Raw genomic sequence first — 18,802 nt, 5'->3', positions numbered from 1 at the left:
GAATCTGTGCAGACAGATGGAGATTTTGGTGATGGCAAGGACTTCCAGCCTGAATTACTCTGTAATGCTGACCAAAGGAAAATGGTACCAGTGAGACCAGCAGAAACATGTAAAAGCTGGTCAGCAGTTATACAATTAATTTCAATGCTTTAACATCAGTAAAACTTCCTTCACTTTAAAATCAGTAAAAGATTTTTCACTGATTATTGAGGAAAGTATAAATAATTTTCTACATGCCATTTTAATACAATGTAAATAAATGCAGATTTTTAAAACTCCTTTTACATTATTATATTTGAGGTACCTACCTTGTTTCCTACCTACTTGATTGAATTACTCTCAATCTAGATCTGCCAAAGTTAGGAATAATTTTGGATGTAACTTAATTCAGTGGCTTGGTGATTGTTCAAAACTGAGAAGTTCATGTAGTCACGTTTTTGGATGAAGTTTTTCTTTCTTTAATTTTGTGGCCTTTTGCAGCATACAAACAGGAAATGGACAGCAAGAGAAAAGGGGTAGACATGCAGCAAAGGTCCTAGTGTTGGGAATTGAACCACGACAGCTCTGCCGAGGACTCATTATCTTTTGATATGGTGTGCACACTTTACCTCTAGACCAGGCGCTGTCTCTTGGATCAAGTTTACCACTCCCTTGTCTGTCCTGCTTTGTTTAACAAAATCAGCAAAGCATTGAGCTTAGTTTGCTTCCAAACTTCATGTCTAAACAGTTTCTAGCATAGTCTCCTGACACACCTGTTCATTGATTGTGAAGATATAACCCAATCTTCTGTCACAAAGAAAACTAGTGGTTAAACAATAATGTGTCATTCTCCATTGTGCTCCCAGGGCTGTGACATCTCATCTCTGGATTAGTTCATGTTTCTGCAGCTTCCTGGGTTTTGTAAAGCTACTGTAAAGCAGATTCTCCCACATATTGAATTCAGTTTATTTATATAAAGATGTTTCCTCTGGAATTGTTGCAAATTATTTTAAATGTTCAAAAAAACCACCAATAATACCCAGCTAGATCTAAATCCAAAACATCCCATTAGCAGAATGCCTCTTTGTAGCACCTAAAAAAAAACAAATGTGTGCATTAATCCAATCATACTAGGAGAGGGCATCCTTTCTGTGTTACAGTAGTGGAAAGGGCACCCCAGATGAATGTGACAATGACCGCTAAAGGAATATGAGAAAAGTGTAAAATCAAAAGAATATTTCAGAGTTTATAAGTGGATCTATATCAGTCTGACTGTAAAGAACTGAATAAATTTGGACTTGGCTTTGTCCAATTGGATGTAAGTTGGACCTGTTGTCTTGTAAAGTGCCTTGTGATAACATTTGTTGTGAAATAGTGCTATTTACATGAACTGAACTGAGCTGAAATGGATTTTAAAGAGCAGTTAAGCCCCAGTTTTTATGTAGGATCAGATCTTTGGCTTGTAATTCAAACATTCAGAAAGCCTCACTTTAGCTGTTATTTTTCTATTAAGGATTTAGGCTTTGATTTAAAAAAACTATACAATGTAATAATACATTCAGATAAGACAGACAGCCTTCTTTTTCTCACTGTTTGACTTGCAAAATGAACTTTTTCTGTTTGGAGTAAGTTAGGATGACCAGGATTATTAGTTTCCCAAAAAATATTTTGCTAGAATAATGTTTTAAACTTTATAAATTGAGTCAAACATTAGGTGTTCGAAAAAGAAAATGCTTAGTCAATCAATTAATGTGGACGGCATTAAATTGACCTCTGGTAATAAAGTTAAAATTCTTGGTATTATTTTTTACCAGGACGTGTCATTTAAATTCCATATTCAACAGGTTTCTAGGATCTTTGACTTTACTAATAATAATAATAATAATAAAGATGATAAAAGCAAGGCTGGACTACTGCACTGACCTGTTTATTGAATTTAAAATCTGAGTCAAGGATCACCCCAAGATTCCTAACAGACACACAGCCAAAGGAGTCCAGTGATCCAACTGCACTGCTGCATCCTTTCAGTGGGTCAGATTTATCAAATAAAATGACCTCTGCCTTTTATCATTTATAAAAGTTCAGCTCTATCCATGTTCTTACATCTGTCAAACACTTCGACAGCCTCTCTACTAACTGTCATCCACTCGATTTTAATGGAAGGAAACCTGATTGTCATCTGCCTAAAAATGGAATGACACATTATATTTCTAAAAAAAATGGATACCAGAGAGAGAATACAGAGAGAATAAAATATGACCTAATGTGGAGCCTTGAGGAGCAACAGAGGATGAAAACTGTCCCAACTGGACAGAGAAACTTCAATTGGACAAGTGGGATTTAAACCATTCTCTGGCTGTGCCTTTAATACAAACAGACTGCCCCAGTCTAGATTAGAATGTCATGATCTACAGTGTGAAAAGCAGTAGTATCAAGAAAAGGAAACGGCAATTTGCAAATTGACCTAAAGTTTGTAAGAACAGCAGGTAATAATAGGTAGGTAGTAATTTGCTCTTCTTAAGAAGAGGTTGGACCACAGCATGTTTAACAGCAGCGGGAACACAACCTAAATAAAGAGAGGTGTAAACAAAATTTAAAATCCAGGAAGCTACAGCACTAAAAGCCTCCTGCAACAATCTGGGAGGAATACTATCACCAAGACAATGAATTAAAAAGAATTTCAGGCTTTCTGATGTTTCTTAGGTACTAAATTAGAAATAGAAGTCTGATTTAAGGAAAAATATTTTTACAGTTCATTTAAATATTTGATTTTTATTAAGCATGGTGAACCAGAAGAGCAAAAGTTCTTGATTAAATGTTGACTTTAATAAGAATGATTCAAAGTCATTCAGTAACATATTAAGTAATACATATTTTGACCTTTAGACCACACCCTTTTGTAGCATTGGACCAACTGTGCAAGATGCTGAATTAATTCAGTGTTTTAGATTTCATTTTAAGAATGTACGTCGAAGCAATGGAAATTATTAGCATCTGTGAATGTTTTCATTTTCAAAAGTAAAAATTAAAAACCAAGACCTGAACATTGATAAATAATTCCTAATTATTCCTATTAACACGATAATTTGGAATCCTTAACATGCTTTGCATAGTTGCTAATTTATCTGATGAAGTATTTGCAAGGGTGAGCCTTATTCTCTTATGGTCTAAACAGAGACTAAACAGCTCTATGATAGTAATAGGTCTATGGCAAACCCCACAGACATATATTATTCTGCACTTCCTGTGTCAGATTATGTATCCTGAGAAGTTGATCAATATTCAGGTCACTAATTCAGAGGCCTGACAGGAAGTGCTCCCCCACAGATACCATTACTGGTATTAATTCTGTCTGAAGATGGGATAGGGTCACAGGAGTGTCAATGCTCAGTATGTGATAAACTGACCTTTTAGACTGTCCTCATCTTGTTTAACTCCTCTCCCCCTCCCAAACACCACCTTGGATTTGTCCTTTATCCTATTTATAAGTCTGCTGTGTTGGTGGGGGGTGGGACTTGGGAATTAATTGTTTAAATCAGGGTCTGGTGGCTTTATTTTACACTTGCAGCTTATTTTTCAGAGAACAGTAAGGTCATGGATAACAGAAACTATTTCCTGAACCAATTTCTCCAACCATTATAAAGTGGTAACTGTGGTAAATCTTCAAATTGCATGTTGATGAGCATCAATAATTTGTCCTATAACGTCATCAGTTTGTTATAGTATTTGACCTATTAGATGCCAGCAGGCAAACGTTATACCTTGCGAAGCTTCTGAAACTGTATTCCACAGTCAACCACAAGTACTATTCCCAGTCACAGGAAGTCCTGCTGCTGTGGGAACATCCAACAACTTTTTTATAATAGGTCCTGGAAGGATTTCGCTGTAATTGGTATAAATAAAATATGGTAATATTCCAAGTATTTTGCTTGTAATTCATTTATCAATGAAACTTGGAAAACTGAATACCCTATTTTATGCCATTTATTTTTCCATGTGTATAATATGACTGCTTTATTGCTCTTTACCCTTGGAAAAAACCAGCCTTTCAGTATAATCAACGGGGAGTTGTGCTGGAAGGGGTGGCTACAGCAGTTTGGCTGTCTGTGATTCGCTGACTGGCACTCTAATTGGATCATGTAGGAACTTGCTTAGCTGGATGCTTTGTGCTTGGATTGGGAGCAGCCTGTAAAGACAGAGGAAGTGAGGCAGAGAGGGAGGAGGCCAGAGGCTTCTGTGTACTCCAGTTGGAGAGAAAAGACAGAGAGAGGAGGAGTGAGAGTGGAAAGAAGGGGAGTATCCAGCCTCCTCTGGCCCACTGTGCTACTGCAGCCCCCCTCCCTCTCTCTAGGATTCTCTTTCTTTCCCTTTTCCCCTTACTCATCCATTTCTTTGGCTGCACTGAGAGGAAGGACACCTGCCGCTCCCTGATGATTCAGCCTTTCAGCTGCTTGGAGCACTTTAGACAAGACAGCATGACCGTCCTGCCACTGCAGTGCCTGGCCAGCCTGTCCTTGACGATACAGTTACTGCAGCCGGCCCATCACGTCGACACCGCCCCTTCTCTTTCCCCTGCTAAAGTGTTCAGGTGAGTCAGAACTACTTTTCCACCGTTGCTCATGACTCAACCAACTAGAACATTAATGTATTATTATTTTTTGTCTGCAGATATATTGATTGTTGTACAACTCTATTATTATGTATGTTGATAAAGCATGTGTAAATAGCTGGTTTTCCTTGGATGCAGGTCGTCTACCTACCTCATGGACTCCTGTAAAGCTTTTAGTCTCTGAAGAGCTTTATTTAACTGTCCTCTGATATCTGTCCTCTGACTCTGCAACCTGATGTTGGAAAACCTTCTCATAGACTCGAGGCAGACCACAGTTGTGTGATGTTCTGTTTTAATGGTTGAAGCATTCAGAGACACTTCATCCAACAGTTCAAAAGGATGACTGAGGGAATGGAGGACTACTCTGCAGGACCAGCTCCATCTCCTGAAACAGCCTCCCCCACTGGCCTGCCTCTTGATACTGGACAAGTCCCAGAGGAGAAACCAGAGGAGACGGAGGCAGCTGGTGAAAGTGGGGATGAGGGTGTAAAGGGAATTACAGAGGAAGGCAGTGGCAATGGGGAGCTTGAGGGCACTGTGGAAATTGTGGCTTTGCCTGCAACCTGCTGTGTGTGCATAGAGATGGAACAGATTAACCATTGCCTGCACTCTGAAAAAATCTGCATTCTGCCAATTTTGGCCTGTCTTCTTAGCTTAGCTCTTTGCACAGCTGGACTCAAATGGGTATTTGTGGATAAGATCTTTGAATACGAACCGCCCACTCACTTAGATCCCAAACCCATCGGGCAGGAGCCAATCATTATATCAGTCAACCCCACGCTCGGAATCACCGTCTCAATTCCTCATTCAGCTCCCTCTACTGTCTCCCTGACCACTACCATCGCCATTACACCAGGACACCCTGGGGTTTTTGAGAAAGACAAATCTACAGTCAGGCCATTTGTGCCTCAGTCTCCACAAGTGACATATCCTTCTGTGACCCTGAAATACAATGCAGAACGTTCTACTGTTCCAAAGCAGAGCTCCAACACACAAACAGCCCAGGACCCAGACAAACTCTTCCAAACTATCTGTAAGTATACCCGAACATTCTTTTTAACATATTCTCTTTCTTTCCCCTTTTTTCACCTAACACAGAAGTTTAGGAATTTATTAATGATACTTAGTGATACAGTGTAACCTGAAAAGGTCATTTCATTCACAGAATTCTAAACTCAACATTCAACTAAAAGGATTTTAAATCATTATGTTTTCTCCACAGAAATCTTGCAAGTTGATTATCATAGAGTAGATCACTGGTTTTGTTCTAGACCATGGGTTGCAGACCTGTGGTCTACAGCATGCGCTCAAAGACAGCACCTTTGTCACTTGACGTTTTCTATCAGCTGTTTGAAATATTTCCTTTGAACAAAAACAGGCTGTGACATGTAGAGTGTAGCTTGTGAGCCCCTGACCCGCCCTCTGTTGCACAGTTATGCGTGTAGGAAGCAACAAATGAACGGGTTCCAACTTCTAGTCCAACCTTTTAATCCTACAGTGATTCAGATCCATTTCTGTAAACAAATTTACCATTAAAATGTTATTTGTGATGTATTTGGTGTCACACTAACTTCTTTTTTTTTTGGAAGCTTTCAAGTTCAGTGAAATGAAATGGAGTTATCAATAGAGATGATAAGAGCTGGTCAGATTCCCCACAACTCTAAGGAGAGAAGTCTCAGTGTTTCATTTATAAAGTCATTTAACTCAGGAGAAGCTGGGCTATTCTTTATGAAGGGTAGAAGGGCACTTCTTTACTTGGAAGTTTTAGTTGTAAACATTAACTGCAATGCTTCTTTGTGTTACAAATCTGACTTTAAAGGTCAGAGTCCTCTTAACCCAGACCTCAAAACATCAAGATGGCAGCATCATGTATAAAACAGTAGAAGCAGTTGCTTTGCCTCTGACTGCTTACATCTTATTGACACGGTCAATCAGACACAGTACTGTAAAACGTCGATTTTCTTTTCTTTTATGTTTGAGTGCCTAAAATGAAGAATAAATTTTTTTTTCTGATTGTATTTCCAGTAGTCAACCTGGCCACTGAGTACAACAATTAGTAAATCCAGCAAAATCTTTGAATATCAACAAGGTGTCTCTAATTTCATTTCCATGTCCGAGTTTGGTTATACGCTAACAATTTGCAACAAATGTTATCTCACAACTCACAAGTTTACAAATCTACCAAGACCATTGACAATCCAAAAGCATACACCTAATCATTCCATCACAATCTAATTATTTACAGTTGAGAACCACTATCGACCACAGGCTTTATTTGCGACACATGGAATGTAGGATGTATCCGAAGGCTTGACGGAAGACGAAGGCGAACCGCGGAGGGGCTGATGACAGTCTCAATCTCGTACGGCCCGATGAAACGAGGCAAAAGTTTCCAAGACATGGACTTGAGTTGCGCGTCATTTGCTGACTACCATACCCTTTGTCCGGGCTGATAATCGGGTGCAGGTCGGCGTCTCCGGTCAGCAAAACGCTTGTTCTGGTCAGCAGTTCGGTGAAGGGCCTGGATAGTAGAGTTCCAGATGATTCTGCAGCTGTGGACATGTTGATGGACTGATGAAATTGTAATATCCTTCTCGTCAGCGGAAAACAGAGGAGGGTGATGTCCAATAGATGCTTCAAAGGGTGAGCGACCAGTAGCTGAAGAGATGTGAGTTGAGTGCATACTCGACCCAAGGTAGGTACAAGCACCAATCTGTGGGTTTCGTTGATGTGAGGCAGCGTAAAGTGGATTCTAGTTGCTGATTTAACCTCTCTGTTTGACCATTGGACTGAGGGTTATAGCCAGAAGTCAGTGAAACTTTGGCTCCTAGAGCTAAACAAAACTGTTTCCAAACCTGAGAGATGAACTGTGGACCTCGGTCCGACAGAATGTCCTGAGGTATCCCATGGAGATGAAAGATGTACTTGGTAAAGAATTATGCTGTTTGTAGGGCTGACGGAAGTTTTGAGGGGAATGAGATGGCATGATTTAGAAAAGCGATCAACGATTGTGAGAACAGTAGTCATACCTGACGAGAGATGCAGTCCGGTAACAAAGTCCAAAGCTATATGGGACCATGGTCGATTAGGGATGCTGAGTGGTTGGAGAAGACCTGCAGGAGGTTGGTTACTTGACTTGTTTCTGGCACAGGTGGCGCAGGCTTGGACAAAATCTCTAACGTCTTTATGTATTGATGGCCACCAAAACCTTCTCTGAACCAATGCTATGGTTCTGCTCACCCCAGGATGAGCCGAAAACGTATGTGTGTGTAGCCACTCAATAAGCTTAGTGTGTACATGAGACGGAACATAAATACAGTTTGGTGGTCCTGTGCCAGGGTCAGATTCCAGTTGTTGAGCCCTGTTAATTAAGTCTTCTATTTCCCACCTGAGAGCTCCTACTGTCCAACTGGACGGCATAATGGGAGCTGGTTCCTTCACCGAATCATCGGCAGCAAATTGTCTGGACAGGGAATCAGGCTTAGCGTTCTTGGGGCCTGGTCTGAAAGAAATACACAAATAAAGAGGATAAAAGAATAAAGACAAATGGTTCTCCAAGAGGCGCTGGAGTACCTGGCGAACATTTCTGCGATGTGCCTCATTGTCCTTAGAACAAATAAGAATGTCATCCAAATACACGAAAACGAAAATGTTCAAAAAATCCCTGAGAACGTTGTTAACTAGAGCCTGGAAAACAGCAGGTGTGTTGCATAGTCCGAAAGGTGATTTGGTTTAAGCCCCCATAGTCAACACATGGACGTAACGAGCCGTCCTTCTTACCCACAAAGAAAAATCCTGCCCCAAGTGGTGAGGAGGAAGGCCGAATAATACCTGCAGTCAAGGAATCATTAATATAATTCTCCATGGATTTATGTTCAGGACGTGAGATGTTATGCAACCTGCTAGAAGGCAGGGGGGCACCAGGAAGAAGATCGATCGCAGAGTCATAAGGTCTGGGGGGGGGGGGGGGTCAAACTTGGGGAGAAAGCTGACTGTAAACAAGACGAATGACAACTAGTGGACCAGGACTCAATGCGACACTCAGACCAATCTAAATGAGGGTTATGTTTTTGTAACCAAGGGAAGCCAAGAACTATGGAACCATGAGAAACTGGAAACACAAAGAAAGATATTTCTTCCCTATGGTTATCTAATAGTAAAAGTTCTAGAGGTTTACTGCGTTGGGTTATCTGCTGCAATCTCTTTCCGTCTAAGGCTAGAACGGAACGAGGGGAAGTAAGTGGTTCCACCTCAATGCCTGCTCTGATGACTAACTCGGAATCTATTAAGTTCTGTTCACTGCCTGAATCCAACATGGCAGACAAAGTATGTTGATTAAATATGTTAGTAGCTGGTAGATTGAATCTGGGGGCCTTGCAATTCATTAAATGGCCCACCAACCCTACGAAGTGATCAGGTGAGCCGCAGTAAAAACACTGCTTGGTTAGCTTGTGTCTCTGTCTTTCTTCAAAAGTTAACCGGGTTTGCCCCACCAGCATGGACTCAGGTTCAGCTGCAGATTGTGGAGGTGGAGGCTTAGCTGTGGGTAGAGAACTAGTAGCCAACTGTGGTTTAAAATTCTCTCCCTAAATCTGTTGTCAACCTTAATTGCTAATGTAATTGCTTCGTCTAATGTTGGGGGCTCATGGATTAAGACCAACTCATCCTTTAAAGAATCGTCTAAAGCGTGGAAAAAGGTTGATTTTAAAGCATCATTATTCCAACCGGAGGCAGCAGTCAAAGTGCGAAACTCGACAGAAAAATCAGTAAGTGGCCTATTACGCTGCTTTAAGGCTCTCAACTGTCAACCAGTACTAGTCTTGTCTATAACTGGGGAAAAGGTCTGCTTAAATTCTTTCACAAACTCATCAAAAGTACAATCAAAATCTCTGCAATCAGAGAAACGGGCCTCTGCCCACTGTAAGGCCTTGCCTGTTAATAATCCTAGTACATACGATATCTTAACATCATTATGGGGAAAGGAACGTGGTGAGCGGTTGAAAACTAGAGCACACTGAAGCAAAAATCCCCTGCAGTTACTAACCTCGCCAGAGAATTTCTCTGGATAAGGTGAGGTGACGTCACGTGAATGAGGAAGTTGTTGAGATGATGGTGGTGGTGCAACAGCGCCATCTGCATGAGCAGAGGACTAAGAACTGAGGACTGAGAGTTTGCTGAAGCATGGAAGTAATCTGTTCCAACTGTTGATTTGTATGGCGTTGCTGCTCTGAAAGGGATCGAAGAGAGGTGTCATGGAAATGGATCTGGTTAGCGTGTTCAGCTAAGGTTCTTCGCAGTGTTTCTGCTGGGTCTTGTTGGCCAGAGTGTTCTGTCATTTTCTTCGAAATAGATCTGACCCACATACAGAAGAACACTCAGAGGAAACAACTGAATAAGTGAAAAGTGTTTATTTACAGCCAGTGAGTCTGGGACATGAATGGGTAAATTTGCCAACTGTATGAAGAGAGGGGAAGAGAACTGATGAAACAGGGAACTGATATGTTGTGAAAAATAACATAAGGTAATTTCTGTAATCAGGAAAATGGCTTACTAAACAAATGCCGTCAGGTCGCCAGGGGTAGAGGGAGTCGGGACCCAGGTGTGCGAGGCGGGGTAATCCAGATGGTTTTACTGGAGCTGAAGAGTGAGTACTGGTGAGTTCAGGAGTTAGTTCAATGTTCAGGTACTTGCGTTGGAGGGTGGACAGGGTACACTTCTGCCTTGGTTCAGGTGACGGAGGATAACAGGAAGCTGCCAGCTTAATCCTTGGGAACGAAATCCAAACGAAATCCGCCAAACATAGGTAATCTTGATCGTCCAGAAACTTCTGGGACCAAAGTCAATGTTCAACAAAGAATGATCAAAAGGTTCAGGTTTCTGCCTGCAAAGGAACATAAACAACATCAGCTTAGAGACCAGAAACAAAGCATAGCTTAGAGGTGGCTGAGCTTGTTAGCACTGAAGGCAAACACTCTGGCACCGAAATGCTGGCAGCCTCCTGCTTAAATACTCCTCCATTGCAATCAGCAGATCAGTCGCACCTGTCACCCAGCAAACCTGAGAACTCCAGCACCATCTGGAAACTGAAAACAAAGTGCAATCAAAAACAAACACACACACAGAATCCAAAACCCTGACACTTACTTACAACTGACCAAAATTGCCATGTTGAAAATTATTTATACCCTTCTCAATGACTAATAGAAAGACCTTTATTGGCATTGGATGATGTCTGAGCAGCTTTTTGCATGTTTCCTTTGATATTTTTATGGTTTATCTTTGGCGATGAACCCCCAACTCTGAGGTTGGAAGGCCACCTTGCCATCACCCTAATCTTTAGCTACCTTCACATATTCACTGTCAGATTTAAGTCAGGACTGTGCTGGGCCACTCCAAAAAGTTAATATTACTTCTAGTCTGAAGAAACTTGTCGGTAACATTAAAAGATTTCTTAAAAAAAAGTTTTAATGAACATGAACATTTTTCAGATTCAGTTACATACTGTATATTCCAATACAATCCTAGGTATTATCCATGATTAATTGACTATGCTGCAATTCCTCCTCCTGAGCAAGCATTTGGTGACAGTGGAAATTAATAACTCCCTTTTAACAGTAAGAAATCTCCAGCTCAGAATAATGTGCCACGTTCCATTTGCCTTGGAGGTCATGTTATCACCCTCGAATAGGAATGACAATACACCCAGCTTATTCCAGTAACAAACCAGAAAACCAATAGAATTAGCTAGTTTTTGGCCTTATTGACCAGGCTAATAATATTTTTATACTATACTAGTGTATTTCTGTGTTTTACTGCAAATCGTGTGGTACTGTATTTTGTGTGCCACTGAAACCATCAGGACAAAAGAATATATTACTGCAACTTTCACTAAGGTTTGTATGTTTTGGAGCTGTACTGAACTTTGAGAAAAAAAAAACTGTTACTTTCCAATTTAGAATTACACCTTTAGCAAACTTTCTGCTTGATATTTTCTACTACAAATGGAACACACCATTTATCTTGAATAATTGAATAAAGTCCTACTTTTTATATATGCAAGGACTAAGGCATGAGCAGTCTGTGAAAGATCTTTTTAGTTTATAGGCTTTTCTTACATATTCATTGAGATATGTTGAAGAGCTTATTTGGAAGGAAATGTGATTAAAATTACAATGAGCTTTTTCATTTGTTTATGCTCATTAAAGCTTAGCGTAAGTTGGGTTCGATTAGCTAAACTTCCATTCTGAAAGCCCTTTTGTATTTTTCTTTAACTCCTTTCTTTAACTCCTTTGTTCACCCGTTATCATTGCTTGAGTGGATGTGTGGGTGTGTGATAACGTGTGTGTGCTGGGTTGCTCTTCTCTAAGATCAAAACCCACAAGCGTCAATCTGTCTGCACTGAAATTGTGGGTGCCTAAAATGTCCTGCACAACTGTAAGCAATGTACAAGCTCCCTGAAACGTGTGGATGAATAGTTCCAGTCTTATGAATAAGTAAAAACCAATAAATGATGCATGACACTAACTGAAACTCTGGGCTCTGATATGGAGACACTTCCTGTTTTCTGCCTGTGCTCCATTTCAAGGTCAGAGCCTGCTGTAAGCTAATTGATGCTGCCTCCTTCCACAGGCAGACATCACAGTACTGTGTCTGCCTGTGGCTTGCCACCATGATGTCTCTGTTGTGGTCACCTCACTCTTTGATTTATTATCCTGGGAGTGCGTTAGATCATCTACAGTGATGATGGCAGAGGTAGTTTCTGTATGACTTGCAGTCAGGTTGCAAAAATTGTATAGATTTGACAAGAAGAGAACATGCCACAAATATTTTTAGAAGAAAATTGATCTGGGATCAACAAACATGTGAGGCTGCCATTTAAAAAAAGTCTTGATTGTCATATTTTATGCTATAAAATTTTATATTTTAACCATTTAACCATGAAAAATCAATTGAAAGGAAAATCTGAGTAATAATGGTGTCCTGTCAAGGTTATACAAATGGGGTTAATGGAATAAATATAACAGCATCATAGATCCAGTTCTCAGTTGAAATGTAGGAACTTCCAAGCCTTCATTTCTTTTAATTATGATGATTTTCTTCTTACAACTAATGAAAAAACATTTAAGATTAGAATATTACATTACAGACCAATAAAAACAGTTTTAATACAGACATGTGGGCTTAACTAAAAGTGTGTTTAATACCTGCTTAAAGGTTGTTACTTTCAAAAAATACTTGTAATCTGCCCAACGAGCCAGCCTCATCAGAGCATCTAATTTATTGTATATGACTGTTTAAATCTCAGAAATGTATTCTTTGATGTGCATTATAAGTTTTACTCTCACCAAAGTATTGTTTTCTTCTACAGTCTTTAGATACATTTCAGGTTAGTTGGTTAAGCAGTTTATATCAAACATGTAAATGAACACAAATAAATAAAAATAATAATAAAATACCCATAAAGGTTGGCTTGAAATAGCTTTTGTATATAATAAACCAATGTGTTGCAGTATAAATTTATTGTTTTTTTTTTCAACTGATTCGGCTTCTGGACAATAAAACGCCTGAGCACTGACAAGGATGAATGATCAACACCATGTGTCCATTTCCCTCACTCCTTCGCTCATCTTCAGTTGGATACTTTTCAGAAAATGTTGATTGCTTGTTTTGAAAATGTCTTTTAACGCTACATTTTTTATTGTTTGCTAATTTCGCATCACATGTCAAGCACACTGGTAAGCCAGCATTGTTGGAGGTATTTACAGTTAGCTTACTGCAGGGTCGCCACCTAAAGAATCCACTTGCAGATAAAGGCGAGGGCTATAGACGTGAATAAGATGTATATTTTGATTGACAGTTTTTAGGGATTTTTTTTTAAGTTGTGAATGTATCACCTCAAACTCCAAAGAGCCGCAGGTTGCTGATTCACAAAAACAAAAACCTTATTCTACTCTAAATGAATAACATATGCCAGATGAGTTAGAGAACAGTTATCAGAGGTTGCTGCCAAATGGAGAGTAAGGACAATGAAATTTTAACCATTACTGATTATTATGGGGAATGTAAGGCCCCCGGTGAATAAAATTTATGAGCTTCGAGTGTTGCAGAGGACAAATTCCAAATGAAATATTATGTTTCAAAAAGATACAGGGGTTAGACAATGAAACTGAAACACCTGTCATTTTAGTGTGGGAGGTTTCATGGCTAAATTGGACCAGCCTGGTAGCCAGTCTTCATTGATTGCACATTGCACCAGTAAGAGCAGAGTGTGAAGGTTCAATTAGCAGGATAAGAGCACAGTTTTGCTCAAAATATTGAAATGCACAGAACATTATGGGTGACATACCAGAGTTCAAAAGAGGACAAATTGTTGGTGCACGTCTTGCTGGCGCATCTGTGACCAAGACAGCAAGTTTTGTGAAGAACCACGGTATCCAGGGTAATGTCAGCATACCACCAAGAAGGACGAACCACATCCAACAGGACTAACTGTGGATGCAAGAGGAAGCTGTCTGAAAGGGATGTTCGGGTGCTAACCCGGATTGTATCCAAAAAACATAAAACCACGGCTGCCCAAATCACGGCAGAATTAAATGTGCACCTCAACTCTCCTGTTTCCACCAGAACTGTCCGTTGGGAACTCCACAGGGTCAATATACACGGCCGGGCTGCTATAGCCAAACCTTTGGTCACTCGTGCCAATGCCAAACGTCAGTTTCAATGGTGCAAGGAGCGCAAATCTTAGGCTGTGGACAATGTGAAACATGTATTGTTCTCTGATGAGTCCACCTTTACTGTTTTCCCCACATCCAGGAGAGTTACGGTGTGGAGAAGCCTCAAAGAAGCGTACCACCCAGACTGTTGCATGCCCAGAGTGAAGCATGGGGGTGGATCAGTGATGATTTGGGCTGCCATATCATGGCATTCCCTTGGCCCAATACTTGTGCTAGATGGCGCGTCACTGCCAAGGACTACCGAACCATTCTTGAGGACCATGTGCATCCAATGGTTCAAACATTGTATCCTGAAGGCGGTGCCGTGTATCAGAATGACAATGCACCAATACACACAGCAAGACTGGTGAAAGATTGGTTTGATGAACATGAAAGTGAAGTTGAACATCTCCCATGGCCTGCACAGTCACCAGATCAAAATATTATTGAGCCACTTTGGGGTGTTTTGGAGGAGCGAGTCAGGAAACGTTTTCCTCCACCAGTATCACGTAGTGACCTGGCCACTATCCTGCAAGAAGAATGGCTTAAAATCCCTCTGACCACTATGCAGGATTTGTATATGTCATTCCCAAGACGAATTGACGCTGTATTGGCCGCAAAAGGAGGCCCTACACCATACTAATAAATTATTGTGGTCTAAAACCAGGTGTTTCAGTTTCATTGTCCAACCCCTGTATGTCTGAAGTCATCCAACTCAATATTGTTTTCAAGATTTTTGGGCAGACACTACTGTCAGTGCAGTAGAAAGAAATTGTTGGGGCTCTGATTGGAGAGTGATATGTCCTGGGGCTTGGCTCTCTGGGTCCTGGCTGGACATGCTCGGGCGTAGACAACTGCCAGCTGGGCCTTTGGCCTCATTGCTGCAGCTCAATGGGGCTTCTGCACTGTGGCTGCTGGGGGGTTCCCCTGGGACTCTCCCCTGCTCTTCTCTGGGGGGGTTGCGGTTGTCCCGCCAATTGTTCTCTTGGGTTTCCTGGGCTCTGGGGGGCCTTTGAATGTTTATGGCTTGGATCTCCTCTGTATCTGTTCCGGGTCCAGGGGGCAGGTCTGTGGCTCCTCTCACTCGCTATTGCATATTTTTATGGAGAAACCTTGTACACACAAGCACACTCACACTCAGACCCACAGGTGTTTAGATTCAGGTGTTAACAGATACACAAATGTTCTATATTGAGCCGCATTTAAAACTAAATACATCTTGCATACATAAGTACCGTGCATTTTTTGGTAAAAAGGCTGTTAATATCTCTGCAGGTGTAGAAGCAAGCAGGGTGATTCTCAAACACAGATAACACCGAATGGTAATATTGCATAATTTTTGTGGTCATACCATTTTTATTAATTCCCTTGTTCCTTCATTTGTATATAGTTTATTGGTTTTCTGGTTAATTTTCCTTGGTCGTTTCGATGAATTTTTCTAGTATAGTAAAAAGTTTGTTAATTTAAAACTTTTTAACTTGGAGTTGAATTGTTTTTGTTAAATAATTCTTATATTTTAAGAAATTGTGTGAATTTATTCCATGTGTGTACAGAGTTTTGCTGTACAGTAATCACAGAGCTCGTTTCACCCTATTTCAGCTTTTAGGGTTTCAGTATTTGGAAGGCTGAAAAGGACAGAGTGGGAATAGCCACAAAGTTATAAACCAAACGAAGACTATCAGACTACAAGAAATTAGCGGCTTGCTTACAATTGTCTACTTCTACAGTTAAAGCAATAATAAAAGGTTTAACAACTGAAACTGTGTGTGATGAAGAGGACTGGATGAAAAATCAACCTTTTCTTGCAACCATACGCAGACACAACTGATTGTAGATGACTGTAGGGATGGGCAATTATTGTATCGTTTATTGTCATTGTGAAAAAGGTTATTATGGTAAGAATACAGATTTATCAGAACAGTGATAAATTCTAATTGGTGATGTTTGCAAAACATTGCTAGTTTTGCTGTTTGATCCAACTTTTTTTCTAATTTTGGTTTCTTAAGTACATTAATTAAATCATTATATTTGAAAACATGACTTATTTCAGTTATTTTGTGTGGTTAGTGGAGCAGTTGCACCACTTTCTGTAACTGACATTCTAAAGCAGCCTACTCAATAGGTTTACTTTAAGTTTTACTTTAAGAGCCACGATTGTGTTTGTTGGGGTCTTACTGATTTCAGTTACAGATGTACTGTCAAAAGATTATAGGGATGCAAATACATTTTTAAACATTTTTATCATAATTTTTATAATTATTGTAATAAATGTAAAAAAATATCATGATAAAATTCTAAGTTTACATCGCTCATCGTAGAAGACTGAACTACAATATTTTTGCAAAATAAAATTACTTGTAGTTAAAAACTAACTGTAATTATTTGCCTATGATTTTCCTTCCTTTAGCAATAATCTTGGTTATCATTCTGCAGCTACCACCAGCACCTCCACTACAACTAAGAGCTCCAGCCACATAATGCGTTGCAGTGCCACCCAGAAGAACTACTGCGTTAATGGAGGGGAATGCTTCACACTCGAAATCATGCCTGGCAGTACAAAGTTTCTATGCAGGTACGAGACTGACCTCTGCTTTCTATTTACGTTAATGTTATACCTGTTAGACGAAAAAATACATTGTACCCTTCTGATTAACATTATGCACTGTATATTAAAGGGCACATATTATCATTTGTACAACTTCTCCTTTTAATTGTGCTTGGGCTTGTACTGTAGTTCACAATAGTTGTACTCATTTTCATGTAAATAAATATGTGAGAAAAAGTGAAAGAATGAAAGAAGGCAAGCAAGAAAGAAAGAAACCAAGCACAAGGTAGCCGAGAACAAGGCCTAAAGTTGCTAGCGTGATGACATTAGGTAAGTAACACCAAACCAATGCACAACACAGTTCCCAAAGACAAAAGTAGTAATGGCAAAGTCAACAACTTGAATGTCAGTTCATATTAATAATTACTCAGTGATTTATCCAATGAAGAGGAGGACGTCTTGAGAATTGTTTTCCAAGAGCAGTTCATTTGAGATCTAATAGGCTGGCACCTTACTGTGGGTTTAAAAGTGCTCTGTGAGGAGCTCAGTCTCACTGCATTCTGTTAGATGTTTCATTACAGCTCCAGTCTTCGTTAGCACAATCTTTTCTCTGAACAATTGTGCCACAGGGATACTGTGTCTAATATGTGACATAACTGTGTGTAGTTTAGCAGCAATGAAGATGAACATTACAATTTACTCACATAATCAATCTTGTTTTACTCCTGTACTATGTTGCTAAATGTTAATTTTCTAACAGCAGCATGCTGTTTGGCTCTAAAACTTAACTTCATGCAAATGGAAGCGAAATCAAAACACTGATACTGTCTGCAGTTCATTTGTCTCAGTTGCTGAGAAAAATGTAATCCCTGCTAGAGCTAATTATTATAGGTTAACATTCATTGGGACTGTTTAGAGACCACAATGTGTCGATTATTTAATAAATGATCCATGGACATGAGCAACTATTTGCACTAACAATGGACACACAAACAATTAAAATAATGGTTAACAGCCAGTTTTGGCATTGATAAACTTGCTCACAAACAACACCTGAGGTCGCCTCAGAGGTGTGGTTAGACATGAACTGTTGTATTCTCCTCCCTTAGCCTTGAAAGTTCCTTTTCATGAAGCTAATATTTGAATTGCCTCATAATCCTGGGGTAAAATGTGTTTTGAATGGAGAGACTGTTTGGGGGGGGTAAGGAAAAAATTACCCTATCAAATCATTTCAAACAGTGCCCTATCACACTCATTTTTACTTACAATCCCAGTTTTTGATTTAATATGGGGGGCTTATATTTTCACAGAGGAAATGTTTAGTGTGGATAGTTTCTTAAAGAATGAAATAACCATTTGAAAACTGCATCTTTGTATTTTTTCACATTATTTTTGTCTGATTTTAAAAAATGTGTTTGATGATCTGAAGAGGGGAAAAAAGCAACATACGAAATCTATAAGGGCCCAAATACAGGGGTTGGACAATGAAACTGAAACACCTGTCAATTTAGTGTGGGAGGTTTCATGGCTAAATTGGACGAGCCTGTTAGCCAGTCTTCATTGATTGACATCCGGGAGAGTTACGGTGTGGAGAAGCCCCAAAGAAGCGTATCACCCAGACTGTTGCATGCCCAGAGTGAAGCATGGGGGTGGATCAGTGATGGTTTGGGCTGCCATATCATGGCATTCTCTTGGCCCAATACATGTGCTAGATGGGCACGTCACTGCCAAGGACTACCGAACCATTCTTGAGGACCATGTGCATCCAATGGTTCAAACATTGTATCCTGAAGGCGGTGCCGTGTATCAGGATGACAATGCACCAATACAAACAGCAAGACTGGTGAAAGATTGGTTTGATGAACATGAAAGTGAAGTTGAACATCTCCCATGGCCTGCACAGTCACCAGATCTAAATATTATTGAGCCACTTTGGGGTGTTTTGGAGGAGCGAGT

At 40.0% G+C, this 18,802-nt stretch overlaps 1 protein-coding gene across 4 annotated transcripts in view; it reads left to right on the top strand.

Annotated features, from left to right (window-relative positions):
* Window positions 1-3,315: 3,315 nt before the first annotated feature.
* The window catches only part of nrg1 (neuregulin 1), a 52,655-nt gene continuing 37,168 nt past the window's right edge, over window positions 3,316-18,802 (top strand). The window contains exons 1-3 of one of the 4 annotated variants that reach the window (XM_047373519.1): window positions 3,316-4,567; window positions 4,727-5,621; window positions 16,735-16,873. In XM_047373519.1, the coding sequence (XP_047229475.1) occupies window positions 4,928-5,621; window positions 16,735-16,873 (833 nt within the window). In that variant the 5' untranslated portion in view covers window positions 3,316-4,567; window positions 4,727-4,927. The remainder of the gene's footprint in view (window positions 4,568-4,726; window positions 5,622-16,734; window positions 16,874-18,802) is intronic. The other 3 variants (XM_047373521.1, XM_047373520.1, XM_047373523.1) reach the window with 3 other exon arrangements.

This window comes from Girardinichthys multiradiatus, chromosome 8 (genome assembly GCF_021462225.1).
Source record: "Girardinichthys multiradiatus isolate DD_20200921_A chromosome 8, DD_fGirMul_XY1, whole genome shotgun sequence".
NCBI classification, from domain to species: Eukaryota; Metazoa; Chordata; class Actinopteri; order Cyprinodontiformes; family Goodeidae; genus Girardinichthys; species Girardinichthys multiradiatus.
Note: the sequence above shows the minus strand (reverse complement) of the source record. Positions and strands in the feature narration are given on the sequence as shown.